At 37.1% G+C, this 20,103-nt stretch overlaps 1 protein-coding gene across 1 annotated transcript in view; it reads right to left on the bottom strand.

The window, feature by feature from the left end:
- LOC109259095 (NKG2-A/NKG2-B type II integral membrane protein-like) overlaps positions 1 to 20,103 on the bottom strand; it is a 28,764-nt gene that overhangs the window by 2,868 nt on the left and 5,793 nt on the right. The window contains exon 5 of the mRNA XM_019436437.2: positions 296 to 399. Within this exon, the coding sequence (XP_019291982.2) occupies positions 296 to 399 (104 nt within the window). The remainder of the gene's footprint in view (positions 1 to 295; positions 400 to 20,103) is intronic.

Genomic DNA, 20,103 nt, shown 5'->3' with positions numbered 1-20,103 from the left:
AGTCGGTTAAGCATCCGACTTCAGCTCAGGTCATGATCTCACACTCCGTGAGTTCGAGCCCCCCGTCGGGCTCTGTGCTGACAGCTGGGAGCCTGGAGCCTGCTTCAGATTCTGTGTCTCCCTCCCTCTGACCCTCCCCTGTTCACGCTCTGTCTTTCTCTGTGTTAAAAATAAATAAATAAATAAATAAATAAATAAATAAATAAATAAAGTTGTTCCATTAAAGCTTTTTTTTTTTTTTTTCCTATGACAAATTCTTTGAGGCGTAAAATAAAGGAGTTGTGAAGAAACTTACGGTTTGGAAAGGAAAGTTAAGCCTTTGGGCCACAGCCATGAACTATTATTTCTTGTCTGGGAGACTCTACACCATGAAGAACGAATGAAGAAGTCCAACATATGCTATGAGAGAACAAATTTTATTAGAAGTTACATCAAAGCTCTTATACTCATGTGAAGTTTGTAGTAACAAGTCAAGCTCATTCTTTGTGACTTTATAGAATCTTTCAAATTGTAATACAGTGCTATGCACTGAACCCATTGTAAAGATATCTTAGTAGGACTAAGTGAAGAAGACACACTGCCATGGATAATAATTTGGGGTTCTGACAATTGTCCTGAGGTTAATAATAATAACTTGTGAAATATTTATTATTTTAAAAACTCCTAGAGATTCAAGTAAGAAGTACCTTTGTAATCTTCTTGCCTAGGACTGCTCCCATGCCTCTCCACCTACCCACCCTAGTGCAGTGATCAAAAAGAATTGTACTATTGGGGCGCCTGGGTGGCTCAGTCAGTTGAGCATCCGGCTTCAGCCCAGGTCATGTTCTCCCGGTCCATGAGTTCGAGCCCCGCGTCAGGCTCTGTGCTGACAGCTCTGAGCCTGGAGCCTGCTTCTTGTTCTGTGTCTCCCTCTCTCTGCCCCTCCCCTGCTCATGCTCTGCCTCTCTCTCACCCTCTCAAAAATAAATAAACATTAAAAACAATTTAATAAAAAAAAAAAGAATTGTACTATTTATGGGGCACCCGGGTGACTCAGTGGGTTGAGCGTCTGACTTCGTCTCAGGTCACAATCTCACGGTTCATGAGCTCAAGCCCCGCGTTGAGCTCTGTGCTGACAGCTCAGAGCCTGGAGCCTGTTTCAGATTCTGTATCTCCCTCTGACCCTTCCCCACTCAAGCTCTGTCTCTTAAAAATAAACACTAAAAAAAAATTTTTTTTAAAGAATTGTACTATTTACAATTTGGGAAGACTGAAAAAATCATGGTGCAGTTGCCTCAAGGGCAGACATGAGTAAGAGTGGGGAAGGGGATGAAATAACCATTGCTTTTTCAGCTCAAAGTGGTGAGTTTGCTTGATAATGAATGAGGGAAACTCACACTTTCCTTTATCTGAGCTCAAGGCCCCCAGTAAGTAAAATGGGAAGATATTGAAGGGAAAAGTACAACAGAAGAGATGATATTAGCTCTCTACACACTTTTAGCTGATGGGGAAAATGCGCCCACATGTAGAGGAGACCCAGATAAAAGCGAAAGCTGAGACTTGAGAATTGACAGTAAAGTTATGAGCACTCCCCTCCCACACACACTCCCCACCCCTCCCCACACACATACACATACACCTGCACATCCATCACATGGAAGAGGGTGGAAGCCTTACTGATTTGCAATATTTGAACACAACCTTTAAAAAATTAGTGGTTGACATCTAAGCTGCAAAATCACAAGGGCAATCCCTAGGAAAATAGGCTACAAATAAACAAACAAACAAACGATAAGAATTAGGAAAAACTGATTTTGCAGTAAAAGCTATGCAAGCTCCAAAAATAAGAAATCTAAGAAAAATGAAATACAATGCATGTTTACTAAACTACATTATCATAAATGTGTACCTAAAAAAAATTTAAAACGTGCAAAGAAACAGAAAATGTCTTCCATACTAAAGTCAATAGAAACTTTTCCTGGGAAAGATGTTAGAATTACTGAAAAAAAAAAGTATTTTAAAGTAACATTTATGAATATTTGTAAGTTATAAAGGAAACTATGTTCAAATAATTAAATGAAAATATGGCAGCAACATAACAACTAGGAAATATCAGTAGAAAAATGAAACTATGTGAAAAAAACACAGAGAAATTCTGAGTTTATAAATACCTGAAATGAAAATTTCACTCAATTGGCTCTATAGAAAATTGGAGATGCAAAAGAAAAACTTGATGAAACTGAAGAAGGGGTAACAGAATTTATTCATCCCATAGAATGAGAGAGAAAAAATAACAGAGTTCAGAGATCTTCAATAATCAGAAAACCAGCATGGGTCTGAATAAAATCAAAGGCAGATAAAAGCAGAAGAAAACAAACAAACAAACAAACAAACAAACAGAAAAGCAATATTAACACACAGTGAAAGAATAACTTCTTAAATAGCATTTTAAAAATATTTGTGGAACCCAGTGGCTCAGCAAACTACTAACAGAATGAGCACAAGAAACCCACATCTCACGACATGATAATGGAATGACCATTAAGTGACCATTAAGTGTCACTTGCGAACACAGACAAAAAAATAAGCCCGAGGGAACAGGGTGGATTATGAGGTGACTTAAGTCAGTGTGAAAATCAGGGAATGGGTGGCATATCTCCCACCTCCAGCAGACTTAAACCACATTATCTACCACAAAATCCACAGATTAGATCCAGATCTGATCTGTGTTCAGATTAGAGGGGGAATGACACCAGCAACACAAAACAATAGGAAGCCCCAGGCCCTTAATCCCCCATGGAAACAATAACTTAAAAATACATCCAGACACAAACCCATGTGTAGTCAGGCTAATCATTTTTGATAAGGGTGAGAAGACCATTCAATATGGAAAGGGTAGTATCGTTCACACATGGTGCCAGGAAACTGACTACCCACACACAAAAGAATGAAGGTGGATGCTTAGGTTTATGCCCCATCAAAGTTCATTCAACATGGACTAAACATCGGGACACCTGGGTGGCTCAGTCAGTTTAAGCATCTGACCCCAGCTCTGGTCATGATCTCGTAGTTCATGAGTTCGAACCCACATCGGGCTCCACACTGACAGTGCAAGAGCCTGCTTGGGATTCTCTCTCCCTCTCTGTCTGCCCCTCCCCCAATTTTGTGTGCACTCTCTCTCCCACACACACAAAATAAATAAATAAACTTTTTTAAAAAATCGGGCTAAACACAAAGCACCTGCTTGGCTCAATCGGTTAAGCATCTGACTTCAGCTCAGGTCATGATCTCACAGTTTGTGAATTTGAGCCCCATGTAGGGCTCTGTGCTGACAGCTCAGAGCCTGGAGCCCGCTTCAGATTCTGTGTCTCCTTCTCTCTTTGCCCCTCCCCTGCTCACACTCTCTCTCTCTCAAAAATAAATAAACATTAAAAAAATTTTAATAAAATTTTTAATAATTTTTTTAAAAATGGACTAAACACACAAACATAAGATTTAAAACTATCAAATTCCTTGGAGAAAACATGGGGGAAGTACATAAAATTTTATTTGACAATGACTTCTTGGATATGACACCAAAAGCACAGACTACAAAGGAAAAGACCATTGTAGACAAATGGGCTACATCAAATTAAAACATTTCTTTGCATCAAAGGACATGATCCACAGAATGAAAGATAGAGTGGAAAAATGCTTGCAAATCATATATCAAAACAAAGATTTATATCCAAAATATATAAGGAATACAATGTCACTAATAAAAACAAAAACCCAATAACCCAAATAAGAAATGGGTAGGGGTGCCTGGGTGGCTTAGTCGGTTGGGCGTCCGACTTCGGCTCAGGTCACGGATCTCACAGTCCGTGAGTTCGAGCCCCACGTCGGGCTCTGGGCTGATGGCTCAGAGCCTGGAGCCTGCTTCGGATTCTGTGTCTCCCTCTCTCTCTGCCCCTCCCCCGTTCATGCTCTGTCTCTCTCTGCCTCAAAAATAAATAAAACATTAAAAAAAATTTTTAAAGAAATGGTTAAAGGAATTAAATAGACATTAGAAAATATACAAATGGTCAAAAAGCATATGTAAAAGTGTTCAATATCACTGATTGTCAGAAAAATTCAAATCAAAACCATAGTGAGATATCACCTCATACTTACTAGGATGGATACTATTTAGGAAAAAAGGAGGTGGAAAAAGAGGACCCTGGCACATTGTCATTGGGAAAGCAAATTGGTCAGCTATTATGTAAAACAGTATAAAGCTCCCTCCAAAAATTAAGAATAGAATTGCCCTATGAATCAGCAATCCCACGTGTAGGAAATTTTCTAAAAGAATTGAAAACAAGATCTCAAAGAGATACCTGCACACCCATCTCACTGCAGCATTATTCACAAAAGTCAACCAGTAGAAGCAGCCCAAATGTCCACTGATGGAAGAAAGGAGAAAAAAAAAACCACAGTATACAGAGAGCAGTGTAATATTATTATTCAGCCTTAAAAAGGAAGGAAATCCTATCACATGCTACAACATGGTTGAAATTCCAGGACATCATGCTGAGTGAAATAAGCCAGTCACACACACACACAAGAATACGATTCCACTTCTAGGAAGTATCTAAAGCAGTCAAACTGATGGAAACAGCAAGTAGAATGGTGATTGCTAAGGGTTCAGGGGAAAGTAGAGAAGTTCATTATGTCCATTGAGTATGGAGTTCCAGTTTTGCAAGGTGAAAGTTCTAGACATCTGTTGGACAACGATGTGAATACAGTTAGCACTCATGAACTGTATGCTTAGAGTTGGGTAAGATGCATGAAACTGTTAAAGTGTAGTGGATAAGATGTGAGACATTGTGTGATTCCAACTATATGATGTCCTGGAAAAAAAATAAAATAAAACTATGGAAACAGTAAAAAGATCAGTGGTTGCCAGAGCTGAGCAAGAAGGGAAGGATTGATAATAGATGAAGGACAGAGGATTTTTAGGGCAGTGAGCCTATATTATATAAATATGTAATGGATGATAAAAGTCTTTACACATCTCTCCAATCTCATAAAATGTACATAATCAAGAGTAAACCTTAATTTAAACTATAGTCTTTCGGTGATAAAGATGTGTCAATGTACTTTCATCAGTTGTAGCAAGTGTAACCCTAAGGTAGGAGATATTAACAATGGGAGAGTCTATGCATGTGTAGACAGTAGGGGTATATAGGAAACCTGTGTGCCTTCTCTCAGCTTTGATATGACCCTAAAATTTCTCTCAGAAATAAAGTTTATTTTTTATATAAATGGGTAATATGGTAAATTTTCTATTACTTTTTTTACCACAATTAAAAATAAAATAAAAAGCAAACAAACAGAAAGAGGGGATCTTGAAAGCAGCAAGGAAAAAACTACTAATTACATTTAATTACAACTAATAATATGATTAATAGAGAAGTTCTCATCAGAAACCATGAAGAATAAAAACAGGGAAGGTCAAAACCAAAGAGCTGAATGTGCTGGAAAAACAAAAAAACAAGACACAAACCAAAACCCCTCAAAAAAAAAAAAACCCACAACAAAGCAAAACATGACAAAGAAAGCTTGTCACAGAAACGTTCCAAATTCAGCAAAACAGTCTTTCAAAACAGAAGGTGCATGACGACCTAACGGAGTTTCTTAGCAGACCTGTTCTCCGTAAATGTTTTTCAAGCTAAAAGTAGATGAGAAGGGATGGTGCCCACAAGAAGGAAAAAAGATCAATAGAAATGGTAAATATGTGGGTAAATTTAAAAGTCTCTGTGTGTGTTTGCTTCTCTCAATTTTTTAAGAGGTAAGATTATTTAAAACCACAATTAAAGCCCTGTATGGTTGGGTCTATACCATATATGGATACAACCTTGTGCTGGTAATTGAGCACATCAGAGAGGAAAGAAAACCTTATTTTGTTAGCACTTGTTGATTTCTGTGGTGCACAGTCACTGTGAAAGGTTCAAGTCACCAATGTGAAATCATGAGCACGGTGTTGAAAAAGATATGCATAATTAGTGGTCAGAAACCAGTATTAGCTGGCTTCAGCACTGTTTCAAAGTACATACAGGTTTCCGTCCCTATCTGAAAGTAGAGCGCTTTTATGAAATCATCCGTAAACTGAAATGGCGTAAATTGAATAAGCTATTATCATTAATGCATATGCAAAAGTTTCAAGCATTCCCAGACTGCCACCTTGTCCCTGGACTACTACACCCTGCCTCTGTGCCCAAGCATCCCTGAACCTCATAATCCCAGAACTTGTGTCACTGAGGCATTTGCTTCACCAGCCAGAGTCACAGTGACTATCTATCCCCTGAGATGTAATTACAGTATCCCTCGGATATCGGCACATGCCTCCACCGTAGCCATCAGTTCCAGTGTGACAGCAAGTGAAACTGCCCAGGACCCTACACCGTGGAAGTTCCATTTGCACTTGTTCCTAGCACTATGGCTCCAATACTGCTTGGAGTGCCAGCATGCCAAGAAGGGTCACCTCAGCCAAACCTTCTCCCATGCACAAGCCCAGAGAGGGTAGAATGTTTTCTTTTTCTTCTTTCTTCTTTTTACTTGCAGTACAGCTAACATACTATAGTGTTTTATTAGTTTCAGGTATGTAATAAAGTGATTAAACATCTCTATATGTTTCTCATTGCTCATCATAAGTATAGTCTTAATCCCGTTTACTTACTTCCCTTCTGGTAAGTTCTCCGTAGTGAGAGTTTGTTTTTGGTTTGTCTCTTTGTTTCCTGGTTCATATGTTTTGCTTCTTAAATTCCACATATATGTAAAATCATACGGTCTTTGTCTTTCTCTGACTGTCTTATTTCACTTTGCATTATACTCTTTAGATCCTTCCAAGTTTTTTCAAATAACAAGATTCATTACTTTTTATGCCTGAGAAATATTCCATTGCAATAAACACATTGCAATGGTGTCTATACCTTTTCAAATTAATGTTTTTATATTCTGTGAATAAATATTCAGTAGTGGAATTATAGATCATAGGAGAGTTCTATTTTTAATTTTTTTAAGGAATATCAATACTGTTTCCACAGTAGGCTGCATCACTTTTCATTCACAGTCATGCACAAGCGTTCCTTTATCTCCACATCCTTGCCAACACTTGCTGTTTCTTGTGCTTTTTTTTTTATTTTAGCCATTTTGACAGATGTGACATGATATCTCATAGTAGTTATGATTTGCATCTCCTTGATGATCAGTGCTGTCGAGCATCTTTTCATGTATCTATTGGCCATCTGTGTTTCTTCTTTGGAGAAATATCTGTTCATGTCTTCTACCCATACTTTAATTGGAGTATTTGGAGGGTTTTATTGGTTTTTTGCTTTTTTTTTTTTTTTTTTTTGGTGTTGAGTTGTATATGTTCTTCATGTATTTTGGATACTAACCAACCCTTTGTTGGATATGTCATTTGCAAATATCTTCTCCCATATAGTATGCTGTGTTTCAATTTGGTTATTTCCTTTGTTATGCAGAAGCTTTTTTATTTTGATTTAATCCAAATAGTTTACTTTGCTTCAGGAAGCATATCTACAAAAATGATGCTGTGGACAAGATCAGTGAAATTACTGCCTCTGCCCTCTTCTAGGATTTTTTTTAACGTTTATTTATTTTTGAAACAGAGAGAGACACACCATGAACGGGGGAGGGGCAGAGAGAGAGGGAAACACAGAATCGGAAGCAGGATCCAGGCTCTGAGCCATCAGCCCAGAGCCGGACGGGGGGCTCGAACTCGCGGACTGCGAGATCGTGACCTGAGCTGAAGTCGGATGCTTAACCGACTGAGCCACCCAGGCTCCCCTCTCTTCTAGGATTTTTATGGTTTCAGCTCTCACATGTAGGTCCTCAATCCATTTTGAGTTTATTTTTCTGTATGGTGCAAAAAAGTGGTCCAATTTCATTGGTTTTTTTTTTTTAATTTTAATTTTATTTTTTATTTTTTAAAATTTACATCCACATTAGTTAGCGTTGTTTTGCATGTAGCTGTCCAGTTTTCCCAGCACTATTTGTTTAGGAGACTTTTTCCCATTGCATATTCTTGCCTCTTTTGTCAAAGATGAATTGACCATATACTTCTGGGTTTATTTCTGGGCTCTCTATTCTGTTCCATTGATCTCTGCATCTATTTTTGTGCCAATATCACACTATTTTGATTATGACAGCTTTGTAGTGCATCTTGAAATTTGGAATTTTGATACCTCCAGTGATGCTCTTCTTTTTCAAGATTGCTTTGGTTATTGGGCATCTTTTGTGGTTCCATACAAATTTTAGGATCCTTTGTTCTGGTTCTGTGAAAAAATGCTGTTGGTATTTTTATATGGATTACGTTAAATCTGTAGATTTCTCTGGATAGCATGCACATTTTAACAACATTTGTTCTTCCAATTCATGAGCATAGAATGATTTTCCATTTGTGTTGTCTTTCATTTCCTTCATCAATGATTTACAGTTTCAGAGTACATGTCTTTTACCTTCTTGGTTTAACTTATTCCTAGGTAATTTTTCGTGCACTTTCAAATGAGATTGTTTTCTTTTTTTTTAATTTTTTTCTATGTTTATTTATTATTGAGAGACAGAGTGAGACAGAGCATGAGCATGGGAAGGGCAGAGAGAGGAGACACAGAATTTGAAGGAGGCTTGAGGCTCTGAGCTCAGAGCCGATGCGGGGCTCCAACCCACCCACTGCAAGATCATGACCTGAGCCGAAGTTGGATGCCCAACTGACTGAGATTGTTTTCTTAATTTTTCTTTCTGCTACTTCATTGTTGGTGTATAGAAATGCAACAGATTTCTGCATATTGATTTTTGTGTCCTGCCATTTTACTGAATCCACGTATCAGGTCTAACAATTTTTTGGTGGAGTCTCATGGGTTTTCTAAATAGAGGTATGATGTCATCTGCAAATAGTTTTACTTCTTCCTTACCAATTGGATATCTTTTATTTCTTTGTGTTGTCTGATTGCCGTGGCTAGGATTTCCAGTACTATTTTGAATAAGATTGTGAGAGTGGGCAACCTTTTCTTATTCCTGACCTTAGGAGGAAAGCTTTTAGTTTTTCACCATTGAGGATGATGCCCACTGTGGATTTTCATATATGGCCTTTATTATATTGAGGTATGTTCCCTGTAAACCTACTTTGTTAAGGATTTTTAACAAAAATGGATGTTGTACTTGTCAAATGGTTTTTCTCCAGCTATTAAAGTGATGATATGGGTTTTATTTTTTCTCTTGTTGATGTAATGCATCACACTGATTGATTTAAAAATACTGAATATTTGCATTCCAGCAATAAATTCCACTTGATTAGTGTGAATAATTTTTTAGTGTATTGTTGGATCTAGTTTGCTAATATTTTATTGAGGATTTTTGCATCTGGGTTCATCAGAGATAATAGGCTGTAGTTCTGGGTTTTGTTTTTGTTGTTGTTGTTGTTGTTTTTCTAGTGTCTTTATCTGGTTTTGGTGCCAGGGTAATGCTAGCCTCATGGAATGAATCTGGAAGCTCTCCTTCCACTTCTATTTTTTAGAATGGTTAGAGAAGAATAAGCATTAACTCTTCTTTAAGTGTTTGGTAAATTCACCTGTGAAGCCATCTGGTCCTGGAAGTCTTTTGTTACTCTTCAATTTCATTGTTGGTAATCAGTCTGTTCAATTTTCTATTTCTTCATGTTCAGTTTTGGGAGGTTATATGTTTCTAGGAATTCATCCATTATTTTTAGCTTGTCCAGTTTGTTGGCATATAATGTTCTTTTACAATCCTTTGTATTTCTGTGGTGTCAGTAGTTATTTCTCCTCTTTCAGTTCTAATTTTATTTGATTCCTCTCTCTCTCTCTCTCTCTCTCAGTGAATCTGGTTAGAAGATTATCAAGGTTTTTTTTAATCTTTTCAAAGAACCAGCTCTGGATTTCATTGATCTGTTCTATTCTTTGTTTACTTTCTATATCATTTATTTCTGCTCTAATCTTTATTATTTACATTCCTTTTCTGGTTTTTCCTTTGTTTTTGTTTCTTTTTCTAGCTCCTTAAGTGTAAGTTTTCGATGTTTATTTGTGATTTTTCTTCTTCTTGATGTGGGCCTGTATTGCAATAAACTTTCCTGTTAAAGAGCTTTTGCTAGGGGCGCCGGGGTGGCGCAGTTGGTTAAGCGTCCAACTTCAGCCAGGTCACGATCTCGCGGTCTGTGAGTTCAAGCCCCGCGTCAGGCTCTGGGCTGATGGCTCGGAGCCTGGAGCCTGTTTCCAATTCTGTGTCTCCCTCTCTCTCTGCCCCTCCCCCATTCATGCTCTGTCTCTCTCTGTCCCAAAAACAAATAAAAAACGTTGAAAAAAAAATTTAAAAAAAAAAGAGCTTTTGCTGTATCCCAAACACTTTACACTGTTGTGTTTTCAGTTTCATTTGCCTCTATTTATTTTTTTATTTCCTCTTTGATTTCTTAGTTGTCCCATTTACTGTTTAGTAGCATGATCTGTGTCTCCCTCTCTCTCTGCCCCTCCCCCGTTCATGCTCTGTCTCTCTCTGTCCCAAAAATAAATAAAAAACGTTGAAAAAAAAATTAAAAAAAAAAAAAGAGCTTTTGCTGTATCCCGAACACTTTACACTGTTGTGTTTTCAGTTTCATTTGCCTCTATTTATTTTTTTATTTCCTCTTTGATTTCTTAGTTGTCCCATTTACTGTTTAGTAGCAAGAAATTTAACTTTCATGTATTTGTGTTCATTCCATATTTTTTTCTTGTGGCTGATTTCTAATTTTAGAGCATTGTGGTCAGAAAAGATGCATGGTATGACTTCAGTGTTTTTCAGTTTGCTGAGTCTTGCTTTGTGGCCTATTCTGGAGAATGGTCCATCTGCACTTGAAAAGAATGTGTGTTCTGCTCTTTTAGGGTGGAATGTTCTGAATATACCTGGTAAATCCATCTGTTCCAGTGTGTCATTCAAAGCCACTGTTTCCTTGTTGATATTCTGTTTGGATGATGTATGCATTGGTATAACTGGGGAGTTGAAGTCCCTTACTATTATTGTATTTCTATCAGTTACTTCCTTGTAGTTTGCTACTAATTTCTTTATGTATTTGGGTGCTCCCATGTTGGTTGCATAAATATTTATAATTGTTTTATCTTTTTGTTGGATGATTATAGAGTGTCATTCTTTGTCTCTTGTTACAATCTGTTTTAAAGTCTATCTTGTCTGAAATGAGTATTGCTACCCTGGCTTTCTTTTAGCTTCCATTTGCATGATAAATGCTTTTCCATCCTTTCACTTTCATTTTCATGTGTTTTTAGCTCTGAAGTGAGTGTCTTGAAGGCACATATACATGGGTCTCGCTTTTTTATCCGTTCCATCACCCTGTGTCTTTTGATGGAGCATTTAGTTCATTTACATTCAACGTACTTATTGACAGGTATGTAATTATTGTCATTTTGTTACCTATTTTATGGTTGTTTTTGCCATTCTATTCCGTTCTTTTCTTCTCTTGCTCTTTTCTCTCATGGTTTCCTAGCTTTCTTTAATGACATATTTGGATTCCTTTATCTTTATTCTTACATATCTATTACTGGTTTTTGATTTCTGGTTACCATTAGGTTTATGTTAACATCTTCTGCATATTATAGCAGTCTATGTTATGTTGATAGTCTCTTTTGAACCCATTCTTACTGCTCTCCCACCACACATTTTAGGTGTATGGTGTCATACTTTATATCCTTTTATTTTGTGAATCCCTTGCCAGATTTTTATGGATATACTTAATTTTAGTGCTTTTGTGCTTCCTGTTTTTCTTAGTCCTCCTTGTGGTCTTACCTTTCCACTCAAAAAGTCCTTGTTAACGTTTCTTGAAGGGATGGTTTAGTGGTCGTTAATTCCTTTAACTTTTGTTTATCTGGGAAACTCTATCTCTCCTTCTGTTCTGAATGATAGCTTTGTTGGAAAAAGTATTCCTCATTGCAGATTTTTTTTTTCATTCAGCACTCTACATGTATCATGCGGTTCCCTTCTGGCCAGCAAAGTTTCTGGTGAAAAAGCAGCCAATAGCCTTATGGTGTCTCTGTTGTATGTAACTGTTTTCCTTTCTCGTGATGCTTTCAATATTCTCTCTTGACCCTACTTTTTGTCATTTTAATTGCTATGTGTCTTGGTGTAGATCTCCTTAAGTTAACTTACTTCACCTCTTATTTCTTCAAATAAATATTCTACCACCTTTTCTCTCTCTTCTCCTTCTAGAATCTCTATAAAGCAAATGTTATTACATTTGATGGTGTCTCCAAACTTCCTTGTTCTATTTTCATTTATTGTTATTATTTTCTTCTTTCTCAGGATCAGTTGGGTTGCTTTCCATTACTCTGTACTCCAGGTTGCTGATGTGTTCTACTTCCTTTAGTCAACTATTTACTCCTTCTGGTTTACTTTTAATTTCAGTTATTGTGTATTTTTTCTTTCTCCGTTGAGGGTCTCGCCGAGGTCTTCCACTCTTTTCTCAAATTCAGTGAGTATCTTTATGGCCATTGCTTTAAATTCTCTATCAAACATACTACTTATCAATGTTTCGTTTACATATTTTGCTGTGATTTTGTCCTATTCTTTCACTGAAACATTCCTCTCTCTCCACATTTTGCCTAACTCTGTGTCTATTTCTGTGTGTTAGGAAAGGCAGCTACATCCCTGTTCTTGAAAGTAGCAGCTTTATGAAGAAGAGCTCCTGTAGAGCCCTGCTATGCAATGTCACTTGTTCAGAAGAACCTGGCATTACAGGGGTGTCTCCTGTGTGTTGTGCGAGCCCCACTGTTGTGCCTGAGCTGCTATTGCTTTCACTCCAGTCATCTGCAATGATTCTCTGAGTCTGTTGGGAGCAGAGTTTGGTTCCAGTGTTATTAGTGGGACACCCTGGGGCTTCCTTGAGCTTGAGTTGAGTCAGACCAGGCATTTGCCAAAGATTCGGTAGCACAGAATGGCAGGGCATCATCCCTATGTTGTTCTAGGAGAAGTTTTGTGAGCAGTGCATGCAGTCAGACTAGATATCAGACTCCAGCCCTCTACTGGGCCACATTTGGACCTGGATGTGTGGTACGTTCCCTTGTCTTCCAGGGCAGGAAACCTCTGGAGTGGTGCTGGCCCCTGTTGTGGCCGCTTGCCTACTACCAGGCTTGTGACACCACTTTGGATGGGCTCTGGCCAAGGGCATGTTGAAAGGGGCAGATTCAAAGGAGAATGTGAGGCAAGGAACATGGTATTAACAAGGCTTACTCAAGTCTGCTGTGGGAAGAGACCTGGGGAGGGGCTTGGCAGAATAGGTGTGTTTCCAGGGTAGCACAGAAGTAACATACTGTGTTATCAAGTTGGGTGGAGATCATTGGTAAAGCACTGATTCTCACAGGTGTCTTGGTCACTATGCTAGAGAGCAAGAGAGGGAGATGGCACCAGACAGCTCCTTTGTTCTTGGAAAAGAATCCTAAAGATCCCTGCCCTCCAGCACACGCTCTGAGATTAGTAAATATATCTCTTTCTTGTATATCCCCGGTGTTTTTCAATTCATGTTTTTGTTGTGCTGTCTCTTTAAGGGTGAAGAATAAGTGTTCTATGCTCTCTGGGCTCTCCCAGAGCTACAACTACTCGGTTTTAAAGATGCAGGTGTTCACATTAATCAAAGAAAGATTCAGAACAACCCAGTCCTCTCAATAGGAGCAGAAAAGCATGAGACAAAAGGCAGCACTCTTCCTCGAGGAAAACTCTCAAAGGAGTAAGAATAAAAACGACATACCTCAAGGCCATAAAGGTCATATATGAGAGGCCCACAGCTAATATCATCCTCAGTGGGGAAAAACCGAGAGCCTTCCTCCTAAAGTCAGGAATACAACAAGGATGTCTACTATCACCACCACTGTTCGACGTAGTGTTGGAAGTTCTAACCTCAGTGATCAGACAACAAGAAGAAATAAAAGCCATCCAAATCAGCAAGGAAGAAGTCAAACCTTCACTCTTTACAGACAACAGGATACTCTGTGTGGAAAACCCAAAGACTCAACCCAAAACCTGCTAGAACAGATTAAGGAATTGTTAAGGAATTGCAGGTTATAAAAATCAATGTACAGAAATCAGTTGCACTTCTATACACCCTTAATGAAGCAGCAGAAAGAGAAATCAAGGAATTGATCCCATTTATAATTGCCCCGAAAACCATAAAATATCTAGGAATAAACCTAACGAAAGAGGTAAAAGATCTGTATGCTGAAAACTATAGAAAGTTTATGAAAGAAATTGAAGAAGACACAAAGAAATGGAAAAATTGTCGATAATACCCAAAGCAATCTACACATTCAATGCAATCCCTATCAAAATAACACCAGCATTCTTCACAGAGCTAGAACAAACAGTTCTAAAATTTGTATGAAACCACAAAAGACCCCAAGTAGCCAAAGTAATCCTGAAAAAGAAAACCAAAGCTGGAGGCACCACAATTCCACACTTCAAGCTGAATTACAAAGCTGTAATTATCAAGATGGTATGGTACTGGCACAAAAACAGACACTGAGATCAATGAAACAGAATAGACAATCCAGAAATGGACCCACAAATGTACGGCCGACTAATCTTTGACAAAGAAGGAAAGAATATCCAATGGAAAAAAGTCTCTTCAGCAAATGGTATTGGGAAAACTGGATAGCGACATGCAGAAGAATGAATCTGGACCACTTTCTTACACCATACATAAAAATAAACACAAAATAAATGAAAGAACTGAATGTAAGACAAGAAACCATCAAAACCCTAGAGGAGAAAACAGACAGTAACCTCTTTGACCTCACCCACAGCAATTTCCTACTATACATGTCCCCAGAGGCAAGGGAAACAAGAGCAAAAATGAACTATTGGGACCTCATCAAAATAAAAACTTCTGCACAGCAAAGGAAACCATCAACAAAAATAAAAGGAAACTGATAGAATGGGAAAAAATATTTGCAAATGACATATCAGATAAAGGGCTAGTATCCAAAATTTTAAAGAACTTACCAAATTCAACACCTCCCAAAAACAAGTAATCCAGTGAAGAAATGGGCAAAAGACATGAATGTTTTTCCAAAGAAGACATCCAGATGGCAAACAGACACAAAGATACTCAACATCACTCATCATCAGGGAAATACAAATCAAAACCACAATAAGATACCACCTCACGCTTGTCAGAATGGCTAGAATTAACAACTCAGGAAACAACAGCTGTTGGTGAGTATGCAAAGAAAGGGGACTCCTTTGGCACTGCTGGTGGCAGGCACTCTGGAAAACAGTATGGAGTTTCCTCAAAAAACAAAAACAAAAACAAAAACAAAAACAAAAAATAGAGCTACCCTACAACCCTGCAATTTCACTAGTAGGTATCTATCCAAAGGATACAAAAAATGCTGATTTTATATATATATATATATATATATATATATATATATATATATATATATATCACTTTTAGTGATATATATATATATATCACTTTTAGTGATATATATATATATCACTTTTAGTGATATATATATATATATCACTTTTAGTGATATATATATATATTTCACTTTTAGTGAATATATATATATATATATATATATATATACACATCACTAAACGTTAACTAACTTGGATTTAAATAAAGTCTTAAAAAATAAATAAATTTCCATGTGTTAAGCCAGGTTGATTATAAGAACTCACAAAATAAGACCCCTCTGGTTTTTGAAGCCAAATGTAATGGAAATTCATCTTCTCTGAGTGTGTTCCCCATGTCTGGGGTGCTTTGTGTGAGGGCCTTTTCTTCTCCTCTCTCCACACCCATGGCATCCCCTCTTCTCATGCACGGTCCTGAGGGTCTGCCTAGCTTGTGACTGGATCTTTGGACTTTCTACGCTCTTGGATGTGTCCTCTTTTCTACATTCAGCTGTTCAGAGTCTGTTCTGTAAGTATTTGGGTCATTTTCTAGGTTATTTACAGTTATGTGGGTGTTATCTAGTTTTGTCCATGAGATGAGGTGAGTTTAGGACCTTCTTACTCTGCCTCTTCCCCAGAATTTGGGATACTATTTTCAAAGTGATCAAAGGCAAAAAATAACTGTCAACCAAGAATACCTTACTCAGCAAAGCTATCATTCCAAAATACAGGAGAGATAAAGAACTTCCCACCATCCCAGGGGATGGTGGATTGGATCAGTTTCTACTCTAGCCGTAGGTGTCAGTCACAGGATTACAGCAACAGGACTCCCCTGGTGATCTGTTAAAGCCATGCATCATAAGTACTAGACCTCTATCCCATAGAAATGCTAAAGGGAATTCTTCAAACTGAAACAGCAACCAAAAAAATCATAACATAAAAATGTATGAAAGTATGCAATCACTGGTACAGACAAAAGGAAAATGATCCTTAACAGTGGTCCAGGCAATAATGTCTAGAATATGTCACCACAAGCACAGGCACCAAAAAATAAAATAAAAAGTGAGGCTACATTGAAATAAAGAGCTTTTGCACGGCAAAGGGAACAATCAATAAGCTGAAAATACAATGTATTGAATGAGAGAATGTAATTGCAAACCATACATCTGACAAGGGACTAATTTCCAACATATAAAAAGAACCATTCCAACAGTATAACAAAAAAGAAACTAATCCAATTTTTAAAATGGGGAACGGATCTGAGTAGACGTTTTTCTGTAGACATATAAATGGCCAGTAGGTACATGAAAAGGTGCCCAACAAATGACTCTTCGGGGAAATACAAATCAGTGAGCATAAAGTAATGAGATAATCACCTCACATCTGTTCAGATGACTTTTATCACAAAGAGGAAAGATATTGGTAGAATGTGAAGAATGGGAAAAATTCAGGTGGGAGTGTAAATTGGTGCAGCCACAATGGAAAATAGTATAGTGGTTTTTCAAAAAATTAAAAATAGAACTATCAAATGATCCAGTAATCTCACTCTTGGTATCTATTAAAAGGAACTGAAGTCAGTATCTCAAAGGGATCTCTGCACAGCCATGCTCAATACAACATTACTTACAGTAGCCAAGATATGAAAACAAACGAAGTGTCTTCCAACAGATAAATGGTTATGAAGATATGATATGTATAATGACATTATATAGATATAGATTGGATATAGATATAGATGGATATGGAAGTTAATTAAAGTCATAGTAGGAAGGAAGAAATGATAAACATATATATATTTGAAAGCTGATGCTATAATATGAATAGTAGAAGAACTTGTGGTAGCCTCAAATGGAACAATACCCCAAATTCCAAGGGCATCATCAATAGAATGGAAAAATACGTTGTAGCAGAATCAGACAATAGAACAGCAAGGAAGTGTCGAGAAATTACAAATTCATGCAATTATAGGGATGGGTCTCACGAGTTTAGCTTTACCTAAAAAAGCCAAATATAAAGTATACACATAGTATGATTTCATTTATATAATGTGCTCTTTAATGAAGAAAAGGACATGAAAGGGGTATTTTGCAGTGCTGGTAAAATTCATTTCCTCATTCCATGTGACAGTGACACTTGAAAATTCTGCCATCTGTTGGCATGAATGACATGTGTTTTCATCTGTATGTATATAATACTTCAGTAAAATTATATGAGAATATTATGAAAATATGCAAATATGTTTAAAAATTCTATCAAACATTTAAAGAAGAGTTGATGCTTATTTTTCTCAAATTATTCCAAAAAATAGAAACGGAAGGAACACTTCCAAACTCATTCTATGAGGCCAGCATTACCCTGATTCTAAAACCGGACAAACACCCCACCAATAAAGAGAAGTATGGACCTATATCCTAGATGAACATGAATGCAAAAATTCTCAACAAACTACTGGCTTGTTGAATCCAATAGTACATTAGAATAATCATTTACTATGATCAGGTAAGATGTATTCGTGGACTACAATAGTGGTACATTATTTGTAAATCAATCAATGTGATACAGCACATTAATAAAAGAAAGGCTAAGAACCTTATGATCCTTCCAATAGATGCAGAAAAAGCATTTGGCAAAATACAACATCCAGCCATGATGACTCAACATAATAACCATCAACAAAGCAGGGATAGAGGGAATATGCCTCAACATAATAAAGGCCATATACAAAAAACCCACAGCTGATATTATCGTCAGTGGGGAAAAACTGGGAGCTCTTCCTCTACAGTCAGGAATAAGACAGGGAATGTCCACTCTCACCATTGTTATTTAACATAGTACTGGAAGTCCTAGCCTCAACAATCAGACAACAAAAAGAAATAAGAAGGATCCAAATCAGCAAGAGAGAAGTCAAATTTTCACTACATGATACCCTATACAGAAAACCCAGAAGACCCCACCAAAAAGTTGCTGGAACTAACACATGAATTCAGTAAGTTGCAGGATACAAAATCAATGTACAGAATTCAGTTGCATTTCTATACACCAAAACTAAAGCATCAGAAAGAGAAATTAAAGAATCAATCCCATATAAAATTGCACCCCAAACCATAAGATACTTAGGAATAAGCGTAACCAACCAGGTGAAAGCTCTGTACTTAAAAACTCTGAAACAGTAATGAAAGAAATTAGAAGGTGACACAAATAAATGAAAAAAACATTCCATGATCATGGATTGGGAGAAAAAATATTGTTAAAATGTCTATACTGTCCAAAGCAATATACAAATTTAATACAATCCTTATCAAAATACCAATAGCAGTTTTCAAAGAGGTAGACCAATCTTAAAATTTGTATGGAACCACAAAAGACCCCGAATAGCCAAATCAATCTTGAAAAAGAAAAACAAAGCTGGAGGCATCACAATTTTTGTCTTTAAGATGTATTACAAAGCCGTAGCGATCAAGACAGTATGGCATTGGCACAAAAATAGACAGATCAATAGAACAGAATAGAAAACTCAGAAATGACCCACAACTATATGGTCAACTAATCTTTGATAAAGCAGGAAAAAATATCCAATGGAAAGAGGATGGTCTCTTCAACAAATGGTGTTGAGAAAACTGGACAGAAACATGCAAAAAAAAAAAACAAAACAGGATGAGTTTTTACACCATACAAAAAAAATAAATTCAAAATGGATAGAAGGTCTAAATGTGAGACAGAAAACTATCAAAATCCTAGAGGAGAACACAGTCAATAACCTCTTTCACATCAGCCATAGCAACTTCTTATTAGATATATCTTCTGAGGCATAGGAAACAAAATCAAAAATGAACTATTGGGACTTCATCAAGATAAAAAACTTCTGCATAGAGAAGGAAGCAATCAACCAAACTAAAAGTCAATCTTTGGAATAAGAGAAGATATTTGCAAATTACATCTGATAAAGGCTGAGTATCCAAAATCTATAGAGAACTTATAAAACTGAACACCCAAAAAACAAATAATCAAGTGAAAAAATGGGCAGAAAACATGAATAGACGTTTTTTCACAGAAGACATACAGATGGCTAGCTAATAGACACATGAAAAAAATGCTCAACATCACTCACCATCGGGGAATATTACAATGAGATATCACCTCACACCAGGTAGAACAGCTAAAATGAACCACACAGGAAACAACAAATGTTAGTGTGGATGCATAGAAAGGGGGACGCTCTAGCACTGTTGGTGGGAATGCAAACTGGTGCAGACACTCTGGAAAACAATATGGAGGTTCCTGAAAAAGTTAAAAAGAGAACTACCCTACAATCCAGCAATTGCATCTCTAAGTATTGACCCAAAGGTTAAAAAATATAGATATGAAGGAATACATGCAACCCAATGTTTATAGCAGCATTATCAACAATAGCCAAATTATGGAAAGTGCCCAAATGTCTATCGACTGATGAATGGATAAAGAAGAGGTGTTACATATATATAATGGAATACTACTCAGCCAAAACATAAAAAATGAATGAATTTTTGCCGTTTGTAATGATGTGGATGGAGCTAGAGAGTATTATGCTAAGATAAGTCATACAGAGAAAGACACTTACCATATACCGTATGCTTTTACTCACATGTGGAATTTAAGAAAAAAACAGATGAATTTAGGGGAGAAAGAGGAGAGACAAAGTAGAAAACAGACTCTTAAATA

The sequence above is a fragment of the Panthera pardus genome, unplaced genomic scaffold (assembly GCF_024362965.1).
Source record: "Panthera pardus isolate Hobbes unplaced genomic scaffold, ASM2436296v1 HiC_scaffold_212, whole genome shotgun sequence".
In the NCBI taxonomy this organism is placed as follows: domain Eukaryota; kingdom Metazoa; phylum Chordata; class Mammalia; order Carnivora; family Felidae; genus Panthera; species Panthera pardus.
Note: the sequence above shows the minus strand (reverse complement) of the source record. Positions and strands in the feature narration are given on the sequence as shown.